A 23,430-nucleotide genomic window follows, 5' to 3' on the forward strand; every position below is an offset into this window, starting at 1 on the left:
GAAAGGATAGACAGGATAGGAAGGGAGGAGGGGTTATGCTATTAGTTAAGAAATACATAAAATCCAAGGAAGGAAGCCAGTCGACATTGCTGGACAGTGCAGTGTCGAGTCAGTTTGGTGTGACATAAGCATTGGGAGATCAAAATTGAGAGTAGGAGTGTGCTATAGGCCTAATGAGACTCTGATGAGTATAATAAGAAACTGTACAGGAAATAGAGTGGGCCAGTAAATCAGAGAGTCTTAGAATGGGGGATTTTAATTTCCCAGATATTGACTGGAATTTGTGGATTGGCCACTCACACACTAGCAAGGCTTTTGTGGATTTATTGGATGATTGTTTTCTAAATCAGCATCTTCGGGAAGCAACTAGAGGGAGCAATACTCTTGATTTGATTATCAGTGGTGATTCTTTAAGAATCTGCAGATACAGGAACCACTAGGTGGCAGTGATCACAGTGTGCTGAAGTGGGATTTACTCAAAGAGGTAACTACCATTAGGGGTAAAGGGAAGGGTTATTGCTTCGTAAAGGCGACTACGATGGACTGAGACAGTATTTAAATTCTATACAGTGGGACCAACTGATGATGTTACCAACAGCAAATTCAAAATGGGAAGCATTCAAAGAACTTATCTTGGAAGCTACTAGGCTTTACATACCAACTAAGAAATACTGTTCAAGGTTTAGGCCTAAGTGGATGTCAGATGAACTAATGAGACATATGGCAGAGAAGAAAAATGCATGGGATACATACAAATTAACACGTGACACAGAAGCCTATGATAGATATAAGTTGATCTGTAACCAAGTTACAAAGGAGGTTAGGCAGGCGAAGGTAGATTACGAGAAATCTTTGGCAAGGGATGCAAAGAAAAACAGCAAAGAGTTCTTTACTTATGTAAACTCTAGAAGGAAGGGGATGAATCAGATTGGTCCACTTGATATCGATTGGTCAACTGTTGATGATCCTGCTCAGGTAGCTAACAAACTAAATGAATATTTTGCATCGACATTCACACATGAGTTATTCAGCAAGGGGAATGCCAGAGGTGTATTCAACTCTGGCAGTAAGTTAGAGAATCTTGTAATAACTGAGAGTAAAGTGGAGGAGAAATTGAAGATAAATACCAGAAAGACACCTGGGGTGGATGGGAGCTATCCAGTTATACAAAGGGTACTAGGAAAGTTTTGCAATACAGCTTTTATTTAATTTTTTCAAAGTAATTTCCTCTACATTCAATACACCTCTCCATCCTCCGAAACCAATCTTTAAACCAGTTTTGCCAAGTTTCACTAGGGAGTAAAGCACACTCGTTGTCCCAAGCCCGTAGAAGGTCCTCATCACTGGAAAACCGCCTCCCTTTTAGCTTCATTTTCACATGCGGGAACAGTGCAAAGTCGCAGGGAGCAAGGTCTGGACTGTAGGGAGGGTGCTTGAGAAGTTTCAGTCCTGTCGTGGTCAAATATTCGGTGCAGGCTTTGGCGCGGTGAGCTGCAGCATTATCGTGATGGAGGTACCAGGTGTCCATTCTTGACTTTGGCCGCAGGTTCTTCAAAGATCCAATGACTTTAGGCAGGCATTGTTCAGTATACCACTTAGCTGTGACTGTCTTCTGCGTGTCCAAAACGACACGTTCCACAATTCCACTCGATTTGAAAAATACAGCTATCATTTTCTTCTTTACAGATCGGGACTTTCTGACAATGACGGGTGTGTCGTCATCATCAAAGACCCAAACTTTGTTTTGAACCTTGGTCGGCAGATCGTAATAGTGCAGCCAAGTCTCGTCACCTGTCACGATGTTGTTCACATACCGAGATTGTCCCTTATCAAACTTTTTTAACATCTCCCGGCACCAAGTCACACGTCGTGTCATCTGCTCTTCAGTCAGTTGATGCGGCACCCAGAGAGAACAAAGTTTCTTCACGTGCAAATGATCTTGCAGAATCGAACGAATTGCTGGTGCATTTAGGCCCAAAGTATCCGCTATCTGTTGGTAGGTCACTCGCCTGTTTTCGTCAAGCATTTTCCTCACAGCAGTAATGTTTTCCTCCATAACTGACGCTCGTGGCCTTCCCGGCCTCTCAGAATCCTCCAGAGTGAAATTTTCCCTTTGGAATTCTCTATACCACCTGAATATCGTTGTACGATATGGACAATCATCATCTAGTGCAAGAGTCATTTCTTCTAAGCACTGGTCCATGGTTAAATCATGCACGAAATTATACCGCAAAACTGTCCTTATCTCATTTCGTGACCACGATGCCATCGCAAGCACTTTACACTCTCACTACTAATGAATAACTGAGCCCATCGACTTGGCGCGGCGGCTACTATGCACGTATGAACATGTCTCAACATGCAGCAACAAGCAGCTTCCTGTGATTAATTGTTGCGTCATATTGCAAAACTTTCCTAGTACCCTTTGTATTAAAGGAGGCAGCAGAAGAAGTAAGCAAACCCTTGGCCATAATTATGAGAGCTTCCTTGGACTCAGGGGAAGTACCAATGGACTGGAGATGTGCAAATGTGACCCCAAATCACAAAGGAGGATCAAAGTGCGACACAAGTAATTATAGACCTGTTAGTTTAATTTCTGTTCCTGGAAAATTAATGGAGGCACTGGTTAAAGAAGCACTGCAGGATCATCTTGACAAGAATTCAGTTATAGCTCAGACACAGCATGGTTTTGTTAAGGGGAAGTCTTGTCTGACCAATTTGATTGGATACTATGATGCAGTCACAAAAGAACTGGATGCAGGGAATAACTTTGATATTATATACTTGGATCTTAGAAAGGCTTTTGATACTGTTGCACATGGAAGACTGCTGCACAAATTGGAGCAGTGTGGCATTGGAGGCAAATTGCTGCTATGGATAAAGGGGTGGTTGAGGGGGAGAAGACAGAGAGTGGTAATCAATGGACACTGCTCATCGTGGACTAATGTTATTAGTGGAGTCCCTCAGGGTTCAGTATTGGGCCCATTATTGTTTTCTGTATTTATAAATGATATTGATGATGGTATATCAAGCTTAATGTCCAAGTTTGCAGACGATACGAAGGTTGGCAGGGTTGTCAAGGACACTACTGACACAGGGCTCCCACTGCTGGGTTTTTTGATTGTCATCTGGGTTGATAAGTTTTTTTCACAAAAATATCTCATTATCTGGGTTTTTTCGGTAATTTTTAATTTTAAGTCAAAATTTATTTTTATTTCTTGTAAATACAATAAAATTTAATACATTTAATAACAGTTTACAATTTTGCTTAATTTTATATTCTAACAATACTGATCATAATTTGTAATATCTCAAGTGCTTATACAAAATACTACAAATGTAAAAGGATTTCAAAGTTTTCGCAGGGTTCTACACTATGAAATTACGCTTACATGTTCATACATGTAAGCATACATGATCGTGTTACTAACGTGTATGCGCAGCCTATTGAGCAGACGGAAGGCTGTCTTTACTGCACAGTCATTCGTGATCGTTCGTGATATTATTGCATTATTTGGTGTGATTTTTACATTTATGCGTGTACTACATACAGTGATATAATAAATTTAAATTGTAGTGACTATTTCTATTTTATGTTAATGGATTAGTGATTTATTTTTTATTTTATAGAAGATAATTGCTAATTAGCCATACCCACAAATTGCCCACAATGTCTGAAACTTGTTCCCCACAGAGAAAGATGAGTAAACGGTGGTATACTCAAAATTTTAGAAATGAATGGTTAGAAGATCCGGAATTAAAGGATTGGTTGAAAGAAGACAGTAATGAAAAAGGTGCGTCTTACTGTATTTGTTGTGATATGAAATTAAAGAATGCCAATAAATCGATGTTACTAGAGCATAAAAATACAGTTAAACATAAAAAAAGTGCAAATATTGCTAAGACAAGTTCAACGTTAGACACGTTCTTCACAAAACGTAAACCTACGGAGAATGAAGAAGTAGCAAAGGCAGAGTTAATTGCTGCACTCATTTCTGAGCATAATGTTCCATTTGCGCAATGTGATCACCTTATAGAAGCATGTAAGAAAGCATTTCATAATAGCAATATTGCAAAACAAGTTCAGATGAAGGCGACTAAAGTCTCTTATCTTATACAAGATGGCATAGCCTATCATGAAAAAATATACATTTCTAACATATGCAGAAACAAGTTTTCAATGATAATAGATGAAAATGCAGATTTATCTTTATCACAAGTTCTAGCTGTTGTTGTTGTTGTTGTTGTTAGATATTTTGATATTCAAAAACTGGATGTTGTAGATGTGTTACTTGACACTGTTTGTGTCAAAAATGATATTTCAGAAGGGCTTTATCAAGCTGTAAAAGATCTTTTCATAGAAAAAAACATTCAAATAAGTAATCTCGTTGGCTTCGATAGTGATAATTGTGCCACTATGATGGGTACTAAGAGTGGGTTCCGGTCACTGCTAAAGAAGGATGTACCATCAGTATTTATAATGGGATGTGTTTGCCATTCTTTTGCATTACGTGCTAGTCATTCAGTCAAGGTACTACCATCATATCTAGAAATATTTATAAAAGATATCTCTTGTTATTTTTCCCGTAGTAGTAAAAGATTAAACGAGTTCAAAATGATTCAAGATGTTGTAGATACTGCTAAGCATAAAATCCCCAAATTAGCACAAACACGTTGGTTATCCCGTGGCAATGTAATAAAAATTATTATTGAGCAGTGGGATGCGTTAGTTCTTTATTTTCAGTCTCAATCAAAAATTGACAAAATCGATGGTACAGGGAATATTTACAATACTACGATCACCAAAGGAACTAAGCATATGTTGTTGTTTTTAGGATATGTACTGGAGAAAATAAACTGCCTGAATATTGAATTTCAATCTGAGCATTTCAGATTGCACTTACTTCATTCAATGGTTTCAATTGAGTATAAAAATATTCTCAGATTTTTCATAAAGAAGTCATTACTTCGTGCAAGCTGGTTGAAATTGATCCAAGCAATGCAATAAATCATAAGCCTCTGAATAAAATATATTTGGGAGGCCGTTGTATGACCTTATTAAATTCAACACCACTTGGTGACAGTGAAAGCAGGTTTAAAAATGATTGTTTAAAATTTCTTGTTGAACTTTGTATGGAAATCAGAAAAAGATTTCCTCTAAATGATGATGGAATTATCGCCAGTCTCAATGTTCTTGACCCAGCAGTGATACATGATCGTGCCAATTCGGCATCCTCAATTTTCCATTTAGCAATGCAGTTCCCTCACCCTGTTTCTGAAGACAAACTAGATCCTCTAGACGATGAATGGAGATCATTTCGTTTAAATCAAGATTTAGATTTCTCTTACAAAACCATCCCTGAGTTTTGGTATCTGTTACGTAATGTAAAAGATGGCTTTAATAATTCTAAATATGAGATTTTATCTAACTTTATGACCAGTCTAACTACTTTACCTCACTCTTCGGCAAGCGTAGAAAGAATCTTCTCCCAAGTAAACCATATAAAAACAAAAGCCACAAACTCCCTTAAACCAGAAACTGTGAAAAATCGACTAATGGCAAAACAGGCGATAAATAGATCTAATCAAAATTGCTATACATGGAAACCTAAATCAGAATTGGAAAAAGTCATACACGGAACTTGTCATAAAAGATACGAAGAACGTTTGAAAAAAATGAAAGAACTTCAAAAAATAAATGTGGAGGGAACTGAATAGGATAAAAATTCTGATTACAATTAAATAAAAGATATTTTTGCATGGTAAGTTTTATTTTATTTGTGTTGCTATACTATATGATGAAAACTAGGTTTTTTTTTGGGTTTATTTAAGTTGCAATCTAAGTTTTTTTAAAATTTGTGAGTGGGAGCCATGTACTGACACTATGCTACTGCAAAAGGATCTGGAAAGGTTGAGCAGATGGGCTGAGAGGTGGAAAATTAAGTTTAACATTGACAAATGTAACGTACTACATATGGGAAACAGCAACCCCAGAGCAACGTATCAACTCTGTGGTACTACACTGACAGTGGTTGAGAATGAAAGGGACCTGGGGGTGGTTGTGCAGGCAGATATGAAGTTTTCTGAGCAGTGCAGATGGGCTGCAAGAGTAGCTCATGGTGTATTCTCAATGATATATAGGAATTTTTCTAGCAGGGATAAGGAGGTGATTATTCCCTTGTATAAGGCAATGGTCAGGCCACACCTAGAGTACTATATACAGGTCTGGAGGCCTCATTTCAAGAAGGATGTAGAGCTGCTGGAACGAGTACAGAGAAGGGCAACAAGATTAGTGAATGGAACAAAGGGTGCTTTTACGAAGAAAGGCTTAAGTTTTGCAAATTACAGTGTCTGGAGACTAGGCACCAGCGAGGTGATCTGATAGAAGTGTATAAAGCCTTGAATGGTTTGAGCATGCTCAATGCTGATGGGATTCTTCCTCTTGCTCAGAATAATCACCTGAGAGGGCATAAATTCAAATTGAGGAAAGACAGATGTAGGATAGACGTGAGGAAATTTGCCTTTAGCCAGCGGGTGGTTGGTTGGTGGAACCGACCTCCATCACTTGTTGTGGAAGTTGATAGCCTAAATAAGTTTAAGGCTCAGCTGGACAGGTATTTCGAACAAACAGAGGGGTGAAATGGAAGTGGATATTTTTTATTTTTTTATTTTATTTTATTTTATTTTTTGGCTGATGCTGCATATGCTTGCTTTCTTGCAATAAATGCCTCTACTAATGCTAATGCTAATTATTAACCTATCAAGCACATGTGAAAAAGATTGTTCTACCTCTAACTGCATGGGGTCACTTAGAACCCACACACTTTTTACATTTGAAAAATCAGCAAAAAATATTTCAAAATTGTTCACCCTTTTGACACCGCCATTATTTTCAATCTTTTCTGAACAAGATCATGAAAATTCCTTTATATTGGAAAAATAACTAGAAAATAATTTAGACTGTGAAAATTTTTTATATTAAAAGCATATATTTTTAAGCTAATTTTTGAAATTAAAGCTCCCTTTAGACCTCTTAGCGAGTGAAATTCATATTTAAAAACCACAATGCTTCAACAAATGCCTGCAATTAGGCACCAGCCTGTCAGTAACAGCTGCACTCACTGCATGAAATATTTAAGTGCACACATTTGCTATCACTAAGTGACAGATGCCAATAAACATGTGCATATAATTAAGTTTAACTAAATTTGTGAATTTTTCCTAATTGCACAATAATTAACAAAGATTTTTAGAATTTTCAGTGCAGAAATCAAAGAAAACATTTTCAAAAACAGCCATTAGGAGTTTCAGCTGTGTGGTCAGAGTAGATGAAAAGTGCAAATTCCTCAAATAAAAAAGGTAAAGTGCAGCCATTATCAACCCACTGCAGGATGGAAGCCTCCTCAACAATTCATGCTGAGGGAACTGGACCATAATCTGCCACGCTGGTCCAGTGCGGGTTGGCAGATCGACCGTATTCAGCAGTCAGGGGCTTGAACCCCGGTCTACTCAAGGAGCGTGTACTACTGCACTCCCGATCCTGACCACTCGGCTACGGAGCCCCAAATCAACCCTACATGCATGACTCAGGGGTTAAATTAAAAATATTTTGGTGCCATTTTTTCAGCTATTATGTGAATTTGTTGGGTGTGAAACCGAGTGCAAAATTTTTTTAGGGTAATTCTGAAATGCAACAGATCACATATGCAGCTACCTGATTCCATCTCAGGAAGACAGTTTTTAAATAAAACTAAAATTCATGTACACGCAACATACACACACAACTTAATATTTAGTAGTGATAATGATGTGTGTATTTCAAGGTTAATACCTAAGCTTGCTGATGATGCATAGACAAGATCTAAATAAACTAGTGAACGAGATGAAAACTGGCAAAGACACTGACAAATGCAACCCACTACATTTGGGTAAGAGCAATCTCAGGAAATGTACCATTTAGGTAGCATTATCAACATGATCGATAACAAAAGACTTGGGGTAACTGTAAAGTCAGACATGAAGCTCTTGTGCAGTGCAGTGCAGGCAGGCTGTTAGGACAGCTCATGGAGTTCCTGTCAATGATAAATAGGAACTTGGCCAGGAAGAATAAAGAGGCAATTATTCCATTGTATAAAGCAATGGTTAGGCCATGTCATTAATACTGCAGATTATGAAACCTCATTATAGGAAGGATGTAAGCCTGTTTAAAAGGATGCAGAGAGAAGACCAATGAAATTAGTTAGGGACACAAAAAGGTATTCTTACCAAGAAAGACAAGGGTTCAGTAAACTGCAGCACCCAGACTCTATGCATGTGTGTGTGTGTGTGTGTGTGTGTGTGTGTGTGTGTGTGTGTGTGTGTGTGTGTGTGTGTACCAAACTGAAGAGGCTTTCAAAGGGTTGAGCAAACTAAATGTTGATGGCATTATTTATTCTTTCTTATGGTGATATACAGAGGGTTTTAGTTTATATAAATAAATATTTTTTTCATTTATTTAAAACCATTCATCCAAAAAAAGGATGACTGCAGAATAAATGTGTATAAATTTGTTCAAATAACAACTGACATGCCCCAAAAGAGGCAATCATATATGAAAACACAGCCAAACACTTTGCTGTTTTTTGTTGGGCAAAGTTGGGCAAAGACTTCAAATCATGCCAGTTTCTCTAAACTGTTCTAAATACTAGGTTAAGAAAGTCAGGATAAGCCAATTCACAGTTAATCATAAGACAAATTACAAAAATGCATTGTATTTGGAAAGATGGCCATGAATATGCAAAATAGAAAGAAGAATCAGTAGAATGAATATTTTATTTCTACTTTTTCAGAGAACCACAGAGTTTAAACAAAAAATTACTGTTTCATTATCTAAGTAAATATGTACTTGCCTTAGTTACCATTATGACAACAAATTTCTTTTCATCAATGTTGTATTCACTTAATTTACTTTCATCAACAAGTATTTTCCCTAAGAGTAAAAATACAAAAGTAACAAATTTTGACAAAAAAATATTGGTATGTCATATATATGACATTTAAAAGTACATTTTTAAAGTAGCAAAATGATCAGTAAGCATAAATATTTTAGTGTATCTATTCAGCACTAATCCTCTACAGATTACCAAAATGAATGCTAATAATGAATATTTACATAACATGAGTGTGTGATTAAATGAAAACAGTTATTCAGGTATAAAATATTTGAACCAGAACTTACTTCTTTTGGGAATTTTTATGTTGTTCATATTACTACTGAAATAAAGCAATAATACAAGAAATAAAGTCTACTGAAATAAAGCAATAGTTAGCCAATGTAAGGTAGAGGGAACAGAGTTTAGTTCTTGTAAATTAGTTAGGGTTTTCAGCCTGCAGAACATGTACATGAATACAGGCAACAAGTTCTGGTGCTGTTAAAAATAATAAAACCCACTTTTTGTGTATAATAATACATGAACAGTCTTTGACAATAATGTAAAAACACTTAAAATGTGTCTTGTGGCATCTGGTACAAACATATAACCAGCAGATCCTTGTAAGGTCCGTGGTTGATACACTGCAAATTGGAGCTGCTGTTCCAACACAAACCATAGATGCTCGATGGGATTGATGTCTGGGAAATTTGGAGGCCAGGGCAATACCTGGAAGTCTTCCTCATGTTCTGCAAACCAGTCTTGAACAATCCGGGTGGTGTGGCATGGTGCATTATTCTGCTGAAAGACAGCACTGCCAGAGGGGAAGACCGTTGTTATGAAAGGGTGTACCTTGTCAGCAATGATGTTTAAGTAGGTGGTAGGCGTCCGAGTGCTGGCACAGGGATGACTGGACCCAGGGTATACCAGCAGAACATCACCCAAAGCATGACACCGCCGCCAAAAGCTTGTTTTCGTCCCACGGTGCAACCAGGCACCATTACTTCCCCAGGTAAACGATGCACACGTACCCGGCCAATCCACAAGGTGCAACAGGAAACACGATTCATCAGACCAGATGACTTTCTCCAATCATTCACGGTCCAGTTTGGATGCTCGCGTGCCTATTGTAGGCGCTGTAGCCAGTGAACCGTAGTTAGAATGGGCACTCTGAGCAGCCTGCGGCTATGCAGCCCCATTTTCAGAAAGGTTCAATGTACTATGCGTTGTGACACATTACCCCGTCACCAGCATTCCAATTACCGGTGAGTTGCACCAAAGTCGCCCTTCTGTTGCCACATACCATCTGGGAGAGCCTTTGCTCACCTCGAGCATCGACGAGCCATGGTTGTCCAACATCTCGCCAGCGGTTCGTGGGTTTCCCCTCCTCAGACCACTTTCGGTAGGTACCAACCACAGCTGACCATGAGCACCCCACTAGCTGTGCTGTTTCAGATATGCTCTGACCATTACAGTTTGTAATGATCAGATTGCAATGGCTCTGGCTATTACAATTTGGCCTTTGTCAAACTCGCTTAAGTCTGCTGCCTTTCCCATCTGAAGAACAAGAGTATCACTGATTAATGGAACTCAGTATCAGGTGTTTTTATACTGTGTCCCAACCCATGCACGTGCCGTAATTCACCTGCAGTTGCTTCGATTTGCATAACTCACTGGTTATAATGTATTAGTATTAGTAACGGCCGCATGGTGCAAGAAAGCCTATGGCTTATGCTGCACCAGCCAAAAAAAAAAAAAAAAAAAAAATCCGAACAAAACAATGATAAAAACAAAAAAATAAATAAATAAATAAATAAACTAAATTTATTTATTTATTTTTCGGATGTTGGGTATTTGGATTCGGATGCTGGGTATTTGTAGGCATTGAGAATTGATTCAGGATAATGGATCTTTTATAGGTGAAGGGCTGAAGCTATTGTAATGAAAAAGCATTCCTGTGTTGGTGGCCTTTCTGTATATGCTAGGCGCCTCCATAGCCAGGTGGGAAGGAGCAGCAGTGTGTAGCACACGCTTCTTGATTAGACCGGGGTTCGAGCCCGTCACCACCAAATACGGAGGATGCGGAAAGGTCAAGGAATGACCACCGCATATCCCGGAGCAATATGGCCTTAGTTGCTAATGCTCCTAAAAACCAAACAACAAACAACAAATGTATATGCAAAATTTAATTTTTTTCATAACCCAAGTGAGGGTGAAATTAAAAAAACCTAATGAATTTGTTTCAGTATTTTCAGTTTCTAGTGTAAAGTTTAATCTTAAAATAACTACAAGGTGTCCACAAATGATTACTCTGATTATATTTTGTTACAAAAATTTTATTACTATTGGGAGGTTAACAAAATTTAATCAAATTGAATGCTAATATTAAAAGTTTTTATCAATACAATTATAGAGTTTTAAGCCCGGTGAGTTAAGTTTACTGCTGTTGCCACTAGTAGTGCTGTCACATCTATTCATTTAAGATGCCACCTGTACAAGAGAAAGCTCAGTGTGTTGTTTGGTTAGCTGAAACAAAATCTCTTGTGACTGTGCAAAGAATGCTTAGAGCCAAGTACAGTAGAAATCCTCCAGACGTAAAGCTTATTAAATTGTGGATGGAAAAGTTTTTGGCAACTGGGTCAGTTGAGAAAGGGAAAAGCATTACTGTCAGTTTCCAAAGAAACAGTGGGTGCAATTCAAGATGTTTTTACGCGATCACCTAGTAAATCTGTGCAACAAGCTTCACGGCAGTTACAAGTACCAAAGTCTACAGTGCACAAAGTGTACACTACAGCCTACAAAGTTCAGATACTTCAACGGTTGAAACCAAATGATCATTGTAAACGTGAGGAATTTGCTAACCTCATATTGAATAAAATTGCAGAACGTTTGTTTTTCGAATGAGGCGTATTTGGGGATCCGAAAATCCACATGTGGTAAAAGAGCACATTTGTAACAGTCCCAAAATCAATGTGTGGTGTACCCTATTACATGATTACATCATTGTACCTTTCTTCTTCCACGAAAACACGATTAGTGCAAACATGTTTTTAGACATTTGCTCATTAATTATGCTATACCCCAACTGGAACAGAGGCAGCCTACTGTTATCTTTCAGCTGGATGGAGCACCCACTCATTGGGCTCAAGTTGTTCGTGACACTTTGGATAAGACATTTCCAAACTGTTGGATGAGCAGGGATGTACTGATTTCGTGGGCCCCAAGGTCACCATACATAACCCCACTGGATTTCTTTCTTTCAGGATATGTTAATAAAGACTTGGTGTATGTAACAGCTGTTCCAGATATTGAAACATTACAAGAGCGGATTACATGTGCAGTTGAATGCATCACCTCACAGATGTTAGAAAATGCATGGAGAGAGATTGAATATTGCCTTGATGTTCTACGTGCCACAAGAGGCGTTCATGTTGAAGTTCTTTAAAGTCCATATGTATTGATAAAAACTTTTAATATTAGCATACAATTTGGTTAAATTTTGTTAACCTCCCAATAGCAATAAAATTTTTGTAACAAAATGTAATCAGGGTAATCATTTGTGGACATCCTGTATCATCCCTTCACCTAAAAAAGGATTCGTTATCCTAAATCAATTTCTCAATGCCTACAAATACTCAACATCCGAATCAGCCCTAAACACAGAAATACAAACATTAAGAAACAGCGGTTACCCCCCCCCCCCATTATAAATGAAATAAGGTTACAAGCAAAAAACAGATTACATAATACCACACCAGCCATCAATAATAATAATATAAAAAAATATTTTATTGCTGTACTATATATTGAACAATATTCAAACAACTAAATAGTATTTTAAAAGAAACACAATTCAAAATCATAGCCAAACCCAGAATGAAACTACATACAGCCCTTAATCATCATGAAGTCCAATTCTCTACCACATTCCAATTAAATGATTTAGTCTATAATGTATTCAGCAAGGATTGCAACTCTTCATACCAGGGATTACTCTCTGTACACTCAATACAAGAATGAAGCAACATTTAACATCTGGCCTTTCATCCTGCTCTGTATCAGAACTTGCATTCCATGCAATCAGTGAAGGCCACAACTTTCTATTCAACCAAGCAAAAATACTTAGCATCCAACGATTACATCAAATTATTAACTGCGGAGAAGCTTGAAATAAAATTACATCAAAATTCAGTCAATGTACGTCATCATCCCTACCCCATCTCAGATGCATGGTCCTTCACGTGTATGCACCAAGATTGCAACTAATCTCCATGCTATAAATTCCGTCGCAATATCCACGGTTTCACTTTCCCCGTGATTATGACTAGTCACAAAAAGCCTCATCTGCTTCAGGGAAGTAACAAAATTCTTTTGGTCACGGCACCAGTATTCCACAGGTTTTCTTCTTCTGTTTTAGTGTGCCTGCCAATTAACGTTTCTGTGAATCACTCTGCTTCCGACAAGGCTGCACGCTAATATGTGTTTCCAGAAGACCTGGGTTTAATATGATCATCTAACAGTTAATTCAGGACAAAAAATCTTGTGTTCTTAAATTTCCTCTGAGAAGTAAAGAGCAAATTACAACATCAAGATGCATTGTGATTTTTCACCCAGAGGTACCTCTTAGATAAGGGGGGGGGGGGCAGAGTGACTGCAATTAATGGTTCTTTAAATAAGCTTATTCAGTGAATTATGTGCAACTAGGAAGAATGATCAAGAGACAAAAAGGGTAAACAAACAAAACAGGGTTTATTAAAAATACAAAATTATACAGCAGATTATTAAACAAAATATATCATGATTTATGTGACACTTGTACGAGGAAAATTAGATACAACTATATAGCAGGTTAAAACATTACTGCTGTTGGTATAGCTGGATAATAGTGTTCTTCATGTCGGCTTTTTGCTTGTCACTCTTACAGGTATCAAAATGATTGTTGTTTGTCATAACATACAACTGTTCTAATGCCAGAACAGGAAAATATATTAACCTAATAGTATAATTAGTATTTTTACAATTAAGTTGATAAGTCACATTATCTGTTAAAACTGAGTACTAAGAAAATGATACAATTGTCTGATAGTCTATGAGGAAAAATGTCTTGTAAATGCATTAAAAAGGGGAGGTACGAATTTGGGTAAATTTGAATAGTTTGTAATTAAGCAACAAAAGTTGACTTATCCGAATGATTCTGCACTGCCTTGGGGGGGGGGGGAGTTCTGGACCAAACGTTCATTGTGGCTGTTTTGCTCATCTGTTCCTAGTGATTATTTCCCTTCTCCTCCTTCGCCTTTCCTCACACACTCACAAAAAATCGGCCAAAAACTCCCACTGCTCACTCCTTTCTGTCAAGTCTCACCCAAAAGTTAACTCTCTCTGCTATCCCCTTTTTTAAAATATATATACCTCTGCATTTCCCACGACCTCTATTGGTTTCATGGGTAAACATTGTGGGGGGAAAAAATTAAACCGGGGACCTGCCGCCTATTGCGACTAGACACTACAAGACATCCACACTACATGGAGAAATGATATGAAGAAAGCAATATGATATTTGTACAGGGCAGTTTCCATCGTTTTCCGGGGGGGGTGTCAGAAATAAATTGATACTGTATGAAGCACGGAGTGTCGAAATGACAGTTAATGTGTTTATAGGATTCTGATTACGCGAGGAAACATGTCACCTGTGCTGCTAATTTTCCTACTGCTGACCATAGTCGCCTTCTGCCGTCACCGTTCTTGGGGGTATTACGTGTTCGACACTTGTCCGCACACAGGAGAACGACCGGCCTTCATTGACCGACTGACTAATAGTGGTGTAATATTTCAGCGGCCGCATCCCCTGGGGCGTTCGAAACGAAAGTAAAATGCACAAGCTCCGAAAGTGACGCTATTTCTTTTAGTTGTACAGGCCGCGGAAAAAGTATAGGGCACTATGAGGAATGAATGCTTCTTGAAAGCAAGCGAAATGGATAGGAATGAAAATATTTTTTCATATTGTTATTGTCTCAGAGGATTCTTAATGTTTTTTATGTTTTAATATTTGTTTTTAAAATGATAAAAGAATGGATTTATTATGTAAATTGGTTTCAGAGCATTTAATTTGTTTTTAAAGTACAGACTTACTGTCTTCTCTCACTCAAAGATTACAGTTGGTGATTCAATGTATTTTGGGGTCGGGCTTAGGGTCCACGGGACTCTGATTCTGGGGTGCATTCAATCATTGATTTTGTCTGCGAGTGTGAGGAATACATGTAAACTATTTATACAGTTGATTCAACAATGGAGAGTATCAACACAGAAGTGTTTTACAAGACATCAGATGTAATTCCTCCTTTTCTCAACTAACTGAAACTTATATAAAATATACAAGTTCAGTATCTACGCTTGACTGTTTGCAGGTGGAGTTTCAGAATTCGTACTAAATCAGATCTTCAGTCCAAAAGGGCTGTGATTGAAAGTAAATTACTAAACTTTGTTAAATAATTTCCCTTTTACCAATAGTCCTTTTTGGCCTGAAGATAGAATTCGTTAAGAAATTGGTCCTTGAGGCTTGTAACAGACATGATATGAAAAGTTAGAGCTTGCAACCTGGAAGTTTAAAACACTGAATATTCAGGTCACACTTGGGTCAAGTGGACAGAATATTGGTGAAGTCAGGTTGTTCTCCAACAATTAAATTCTTTGCTCTTCACAAAGGTGGAACTGTTAGTAACCCTGAGTATAAACTCCAATATATGGGCATATAATTATATATATATAAAATTATATGCCCCTGCATATAATATACTGGCAGTGATCGCCCATGTGTGAACCAAAGTAAGAGTAAGCAGGTGTTGAGGTGTGACATCCACACTACATGGAGAAATTTTGCCCCACTGTGTTACCAGGCAATACCAGGCTCATCAACTGGTGCAATACCACCAATTTGCTTATTGGAGGCTTGAAGTGGTGAAATCCATGTTCAGTCTCCAGAGCAAAGTCCAGCAATTTCCTCATCTCTTCCATAATGCAGTATAATTGATTTCCTTTTGAGGTTATAAGGAGCATTGTGGCAATATCCAATCTTCCTTACATTTCAAGGGTACAGCTTTTAAGCAGTGTTTGCAGGCTGGCCACTATATACTCCAACTGACTGAACCTATTAGTAAATCTCTAGGAGGCATCCAGATCAGCTAGTGTTTAATCTCGCTGCCTCTATTCTGCTAGACAGTGATGGAGAGAGCCAGTAGTGTGTATGAGGGAAGAACTGTCAACGATCTGTAAGATTACTATTTTTCCTTTATTTGGTTGGATAACTGTTTAACATCTTCTGGTGTGAATGTTCATTCAGATTGTGTCAGTGAAATTATTAAGGGGTTGAAATCTGTTATTCCACACTCCATCTTAAAATCTTGTCCTTTATCTAAACGTTGGTTTTCCAATAAATGTACAAGATGACAATTGGCTTGCATCCAAATCTCCAGGTTTGTTTTCTGCCTACACTTAGCTTGGACAACTGTAAAGTAGTTATTAATCAGTCAAAAGTAGACTTTGAACAAGCTAAAGTAGAAAACTTGCTTCTTATCCAAATGATAGTTGAGAATTTGTACTTCTATCTCTACTCCCACTTCTGTTAAAACCTAATGGTTCTACTGCCACCTAAGCTAAAGATAAAGCCAATTTACTAGTATCCTTCTATTCTTCTAACTTATATTGACGTCTTATATTGACAATCTTGGTAAACCATCTCCTACCATTTTCAGTACATTCCATTCAATGCCTCCTGTGGCCTTCTGTCAAAGGAGATGTCAAAAGAATTTTGAACAATCTTTGATGACAACAAAGCTCCAGACTCTGATGGTGTTTCTCCACTTGTTCTCAAAACCTGTGCTCAATTTACTCGTGTTTTGTTTCACCTTTTTACACTTTCTTATTCCACTGGTGTTTTTCCCTCTTCTTGGAAATTTGCTCATACTCAGCCAGTTCCTAAAAAGAGTGACAAATTCCTCCCATCCAATTATCCACCAACTATCTTGAAATCTTCCATTTGATCAATGATTGCGAATATGGCAGCATTAGATACAAGAGCAGTTGCTCTTGACATTTCAAAGGCTTTTCATTACGTTTGGCAGGTCTTCTATAAGCTTCCATCTTACGGTTTGCCAACTGTTTTTTGTACTCACGTATCCAGTTTTCTCTCTGACACACTCACTGCAGGTGATGGTAGCTGGCTCTCTGTCTTCTAACTTCTCCATAATGCAGATGTTCCCCAAGGTTTGGTTCTTTATTCCACTCTTTTCCTCTTGTATATTAATGATCTTCTTCCACTGACCAGAAATCCTATCCACAGTTTTACTGATGACAGCACGTTGCATTCCACCTTCCAGTTTGAGAAACCTTGCCTTGCACAAACTGCTTCAACTTCTCGAATATCCACTACTAATTCTCTAAAAATGCTGATCTCCGTGTAATTCTCCAGTGGGGAATGAGGGAGCATAAATTCAAGTTGAGGAAGGATGGTTGCAGGATGGATGCGCACATTTATCGGGGTTACTTTTTACCGCCCTCCTTATTCCGTTTGTGTGTAACAGAGATGATGTCATTACCTACGCCGACGATATAAAGTTCCTAACGGAAATACCACCATCAGCCGACAGGGGAGTGATCACATCGGAAATCTGTAATAAGATCACAGCTTTCTCTAGCCATCTCAACCATTTCGGTCTCAAACTGAACCCCCAAAAATCCGTTATTATGGTTTTTTCTCTGAAGAAGTGTCCCACAGCCATACAACCCTCACTGCAGGGTGCAGTTATTCCAAGTGCTACTAAACACAAAGATCTCGGTGTAACCTTCGACCCAAACCTTAGGTTCAACTGTCACATCGAATGTGTTCTACGCAAGATCAACCGAATGCGCTGGATTGCCCGTCAACATCTTCTTCATAACACAGACGCAAGAACCACAATCAGATATCTGGAAACCATTGTGTATCCTACCTTTCTGTATGCCTCTGAAATATGGGCATCCGCAGTACCTTCTCTCATGAAGCCCATCTTCGCCAGTGAATACTGGATATTGAAGTGGGCAACCCACAAACATCGACTCCCCCCTCAGCAGAGGACCACCAGCATGGCCGACCAACTCCAAATCCCGCGGCTGCCTCAAATAATCAGCATGAGGAGAACTGTGACCACAGTCCAACTGCTGGTTGGCAAAATCAACTCCCCTGACTTCTGGGATATATGCCAGTGGCATGTTCCACTTCCGTCCTTACGAGCCACCCCTCTTCTTCAGCTACAACGGAACAGGCTGAAGATCAGTGACAGATTCCTACCTGGACAAGTACTTCCTACAGTACAAGCCCTGCTAATGATCAGAGTTGACCTCCAGAAATTCGCTTCTGATCGCAATTACAGGCGCTCGTTGGCCGAACTTGTTCCCCTTTTGTTTGGCCCCTGATGTCGACTCATACTGATATCTCCATCTGCTATCTCCTATGAGGTGCATAACGGCACGTCGCAGGCAAATCGACGAACTGTCTTCACAAGAAAATGCAATACCGAACAATAATTTGGCACTGTGAAATTTTCTGACTTGTGTGAATATGCTTAAATATGTGCTTTGTACATATGAACGTGCACATACCTTGGTGCACTGTCTGCCTCACAACTATGTACATACTCATATCTACTGAATGGCTAATGCTACGTTTTTAATTGTTATGTAATCTTTTATACTGCACAAATTTTTATACTGTACATATTTTTATATTTCTATATCATTGTCAAGCCCCTGGCCTCCTGGCTGTGGTGGGCACATTATTGTATCTTTACTGTACAATAAAGATTTTCTTCTTTGTTTTCAGCCACCTGGTGGTTGATTGTTGGAACAGGATGTTCTCAGAAAATAGGTTTCTGTGGTTGTGGAAGTGGATGGGTTGAATTAATTCAAGGAAAACCAGACAAATTCTTGGATGGTACAGCTGGGTGAACTGTTTTTTTTTTTGGCTGATGCTATATAAGCTTGCTTTCTTGCATCATTTGCCATTACTAACACTATCTAAAAAAAAAAAAAAAAAAGGATTCTTCTGCTCCTATGCTTATCATTCATTTCTAGAAAATGATTGCATATCTCTATTGGCATAAACACAACAAATATTGCTTCCCATGCATCAAAAAAACTAGGTTTTCTCTTTCGCTCTTGGTGTTACTTTTCTTTTATACAACTACTCACTCTGTACAAATCTCAAATCAAGACTACTGTTCTCACATCTAAGGTGATGCACTCGTAACCTCCCTCAAGCTTCTAGACTCCATTCAAAACAGGGCATGTTAGGGTGACCAGATGCCTTTGGTGATAACCGGGACAGTGGGTATTTTAATATTTTAATTAAAAGGTTTACAGAAGAATATATAAACAATAATTCATTGAAAAAAAACAAATTATTTCATCAAGGAGCAAAGAGTGCTTTGTCATAGTTTAAATGACTTCTGTCTTCCATAATCAGCTTTTATTGTTAAATTCAAGTTGAATTCACATATTGGAATTTACATATTTACATTATGGAATCAATGGTTTTAATATCCAATGCGATTTCATTCATCAGACCACTGAATTTCTATTTACCTAAATATTCTTTCCACATTTTCATTGTGTGCTGGAATGGCAAAGAAAAAGCTACACAATTTTTCAGATTCTGAGGTCTGTTCTTGAAATTCAAATTTTGAAAAAAAAAAAAAAAAAAAAACAGTGGCTTAACAGATCTTGCCATAGCAAGATCTGTTAAGCCACTCATTTTTCATCAATGCATAATGAAAGCATGTCAATGGTTTCTTGAACATAATTCTTTCCCTAAATTATGTAACTTCGATTTTTAGAATTTGTTTATTAAATAAACCAAGGATGTTAAGGATTGCATGGAAGTATGCTTCATTACTAGTGATTCAAAAAATTTTTAAATAAATTTTGGGGACTTTTCCTCTGAATCAAAATATTCTTTCAGTGCTTCAAAGATTTTTAATATTCCTTCTACCACATTGTACAATACAACCAGCAAATTTTTGAACGAACAGCAAACTTTTCATACTGCATATCTAATAGAGAACAAACATTTTTAAGTCGCTAGGTACATACTGCATAAGTTGAAAAGTATAAAAGTATTTTTATCATGACCATTTCTATATCGTGGGATAATCTCTCAGGCCCTGATTGCATTGTGTTATGCAAAGTACGTGCAGAACATGCAACGTCTAGTAAATCGAGATTAATTTCCTCACATAATTTATAAAAGATAATGTTTGTGCCTTTTCTTAACAGTCCCCCAAAATTTATGTTAGTGTTATCTGTTTCATAATGAATGTATTTTTTTTATATCAGCACCATACTCATAAAACATGTTTAATTTTGAAATGAACAATGTAATCGGAAGTTTCATTTGGTAGTGATTCAATTTTTAATATTTTTATTTGAATTCCTTTTGTTTTGCAAAAATAATGAACAACTACATTGAAAATATTTTTGTTTTTGTGCTGATTGCATCCGTAGATACTCCAAAACATAGTGACTTTTTTAGTTCATTGTTGCAATCAGCTGATCTAAAGGAATGGTAGTGTTTAATGACAAGATAGGCCACTGACTGTCAACTCACTTGCTACAGTAAGATGGTCCTTAACTGGATTTTTCACTCAAAAGTACTGCATAATACTTAGAGAAAAACCAGCATTTCCAGGGCAAGTTTATTTTATTTTAATAAAATGGTCAGTTACTTCAGATTTTCCACCATGACCCATATTTATGTAGCATTTGCACAGTTCACACTCCACTTCATTATAAGTTCTTTCTCTCTTGATGAAACTCCACTGTTTTGAATACTCATCATTAAAGGTACATTTTCTCTTCCGGCATCTCTGCTTAGGGGTTCTTCAAAAACTTTGCCAAATCCACAACACATCTCCATAGATGTGATGCATATTTGGATGTTCAGTTATCCACAGAAAAGAATATTTGCTATTCTTCTCTTCTTGAAATATCACATAGAACAGATCACAATGTTGCTTTCACCAGGTATCAAATGCAACATATATACAGAGCTGTGACTGACCGAACTTAGCAAGAGTTCAAGAAGACGGCTGGAAATTATATCTTGAATATTTTGAAGAGGTCTGTTTTAGAAGGGATAGTGAATGGTATACTAGAAAGAATGTTAGCAATGAATTCTCAGTACTACTAATGAGGTTGAGACAGTAAGCATGGGAGATGGTTGCCTTAATGTGCTTTTCTCTTCTTACTGCGACATTCTATTTAAGAAAAGTAAATTAAGTAGTTTGGTTTACTAGGAAAAGCCAGAACATTAGTGCAATCAGAAGTGAGGAGGGAAATAAAAAAATCAAAGCATTTGGACAAACTCTAAAATCCCAGGAAACCAGGATGCCTGATCACCTTACAGTCAGGTTAATCAATGACCCATCACTTACAAAGTCTCTCCATTCTCTGTCTCATAGACATTGTTTCTGCTGCATGCCTTTTCTATTGCTATTTCCATGGACATAGGTTCTTCTGAATTGGTTTTTATAATTTCTGCTCCCTCTCTCTCTCTTTTCCAAACCGTTCCGAACCCATATAGCAACTAGTCAACTTCCATTTACTGTCCAACTTCAAACTCACAGAGCCAACTTTTCTTCTTTCTCATTTATACCTTCAACTTCCATTTTAATGAACAACCACCCTTCACATACATTTCCTGAAAATTACATCTACAAAAATTCAAGTCTAATGTCAACAAGTATCTTCAGTATCTTCTTTCATCATCTCAGCCTTCAGCACATGTACTAAGTACTATAGGTTCAAATAACTTTTGTATTTGGAGTTTTCATTAAAAAAGAAAAAGAAAAAAAAAAAAAATCTGAAATGTCACCAGCTAAGGATCTAGTGTAAACATTAAACTTGTATTTTGTATAAGTTTTAATAAAACCTATTTTGTTCCTCATTTCGCATGTTAAAAAAGTGTCCTTAATTATATATGGCAATACCTCACTTAGCACGGTTTCAAACAGCATGGGTTTCGCTATAACACTGTTTTCGATTCAGTTCAAGTGGAAAATTTACTGTACATATTAAAACTCATTCGATAGCCTAGACACATACTCTACATATATGCTGCGTTGTTGTAGCCTAGGTATGCATACATATATGCTGCAGTGTCAACTCTGTTGTCTCACGTGCACATGTGCCAATAGCTCCCCTCGGGCAGTCAGCGGCAACGTGCAACAGTGTTCAGTATTCTTAATTCCATCCTGATGAGACGACATGATAGCTTTTCATAATTTCATAATTTATTTTTACCCCTTTAAATACAATCAAAAATATATTTGCATATTGGCTAGAAATCACTGCCAACAACATGCATTCTGCTTGGCAGCAGGTTTTGCCCCATTTGGCATATGATTTCAGTGATTTTGAATCGCAAATTCAGACAATTACCGAAGACACTGAAGATCAGTAAAGACTTGGGATTCAAAACTTTGGACACTGCCAATGTACGTAACTGCACTGACTCAGATGATGCAACTCTCCTTGAAATTGATGAGTAAACTGCATATGAAGAAAAGGAAAACAATTCTGAGGTGGCACCAAAAGAATCTTCAACAGAAGAATTGGAGAAAGTTTTTTTGGGGAATGACATGGCCTGTGAGGCGATTATGAATGGAGATCCGGATGTTGAACATAGCATCAAGATATGGCTCGATGCTACAAAGGCTTGTGCGCCAAAAAAAAGAAGAGATGACTTCACCAGACTCTTTTTATTGAAATACCTAAATAAACAATAAAGCTTTTAACTCATCTGTCATGATGTTTCCTTTTCATTAATACAATTTTTGTAATATTTTTTAAATTCAAATCCTTTTAATTGGTTAGCAAGTGCAAATTGTTTATAGATTTATTATAATTTGTTTATAAACTGTTTCTCTGGTATGCATTCAATTAAAACGCATTATAATTATACCTCAATCAGCATGGTTTCGGTACCAATTATCTGCGCTATGCAGGGTATTGCTGTATATTTACTTTTATATAATATATAGTTTATCTTAACAATTTTTATCAGTGTTCTGCCAAGGGTAAGACCATCTATATTCAAGAATCCACTTCTTCCAATCTTTCTATCCTCAGTCCTCCTCATCACCCCACATTCACCATCCTCTCAATTCATCTATCAGTTTTCCTATCTCTCTGAGCCTCTTCCACTCCAATTTTCCCTCCACTGCATCCTTCACCCCTCACATTGGAACACATGTCTGATCAAATTTCTCTTCTACCTTCTGATCAATCAGTCAAACATCTCTTCTTACCCACCATTTTCATTTCTCATGAAAGCAACCTATTTTTTTTTTTCCATTCTCCTCCATTCATGTCTCAAAGTTTTCCAATCTTCTGATATCCTCTATTCCCATTATGTAGTATTACTCCAAAGCTTTTAGTGATATACTGCAAAGCTTTTATGCTGATATTAAATGCTCTACTGTAATACAGAAAT

At 37.5% G+C, this 23,430-nt stretch overlaps 1 protein-coding gene across 1 annotated transcript in view; it reads right to left on the reverse strand.

Moving 5' to 3' along the window:
• LOC150087047 (lysine-specific demethylase RAD23A-like) overlaps nt 1–23,430 on the reverse strand; it is a 186,011-nt gene that overhangs the window by 106,299 nt on the left and 56,282 nt on the right. The window contains exon 3 of the mRNA XM_090372915.1: nt 8,889–8,968. Coding sequence (XP_090229041.1) covers nt 8,889–8,968 — 80 coding nt within the window. The remainder of the gene's footprint in view (nt 1–8,888; nt 8,969–23,430) is intronic.

The sequence above is a fragment of the Mastigoproctus giganteus genome, chromosome 4, assembly GCF_048544385.1.
Source record: "Mastigoproctus giganteus isolate SK-2022 chromosome 4, ASM4854438v1, whole genome shotgun sequence".
In the NCBI taxonomy this organism is placed as follows: domain Eukaryota; kingdom Metazoa; phylum Arthropoda; class Arachnida; order Uropygi; family Thelyphonidae; genus Mastigoproctus; species Mastigoproctus giganteus.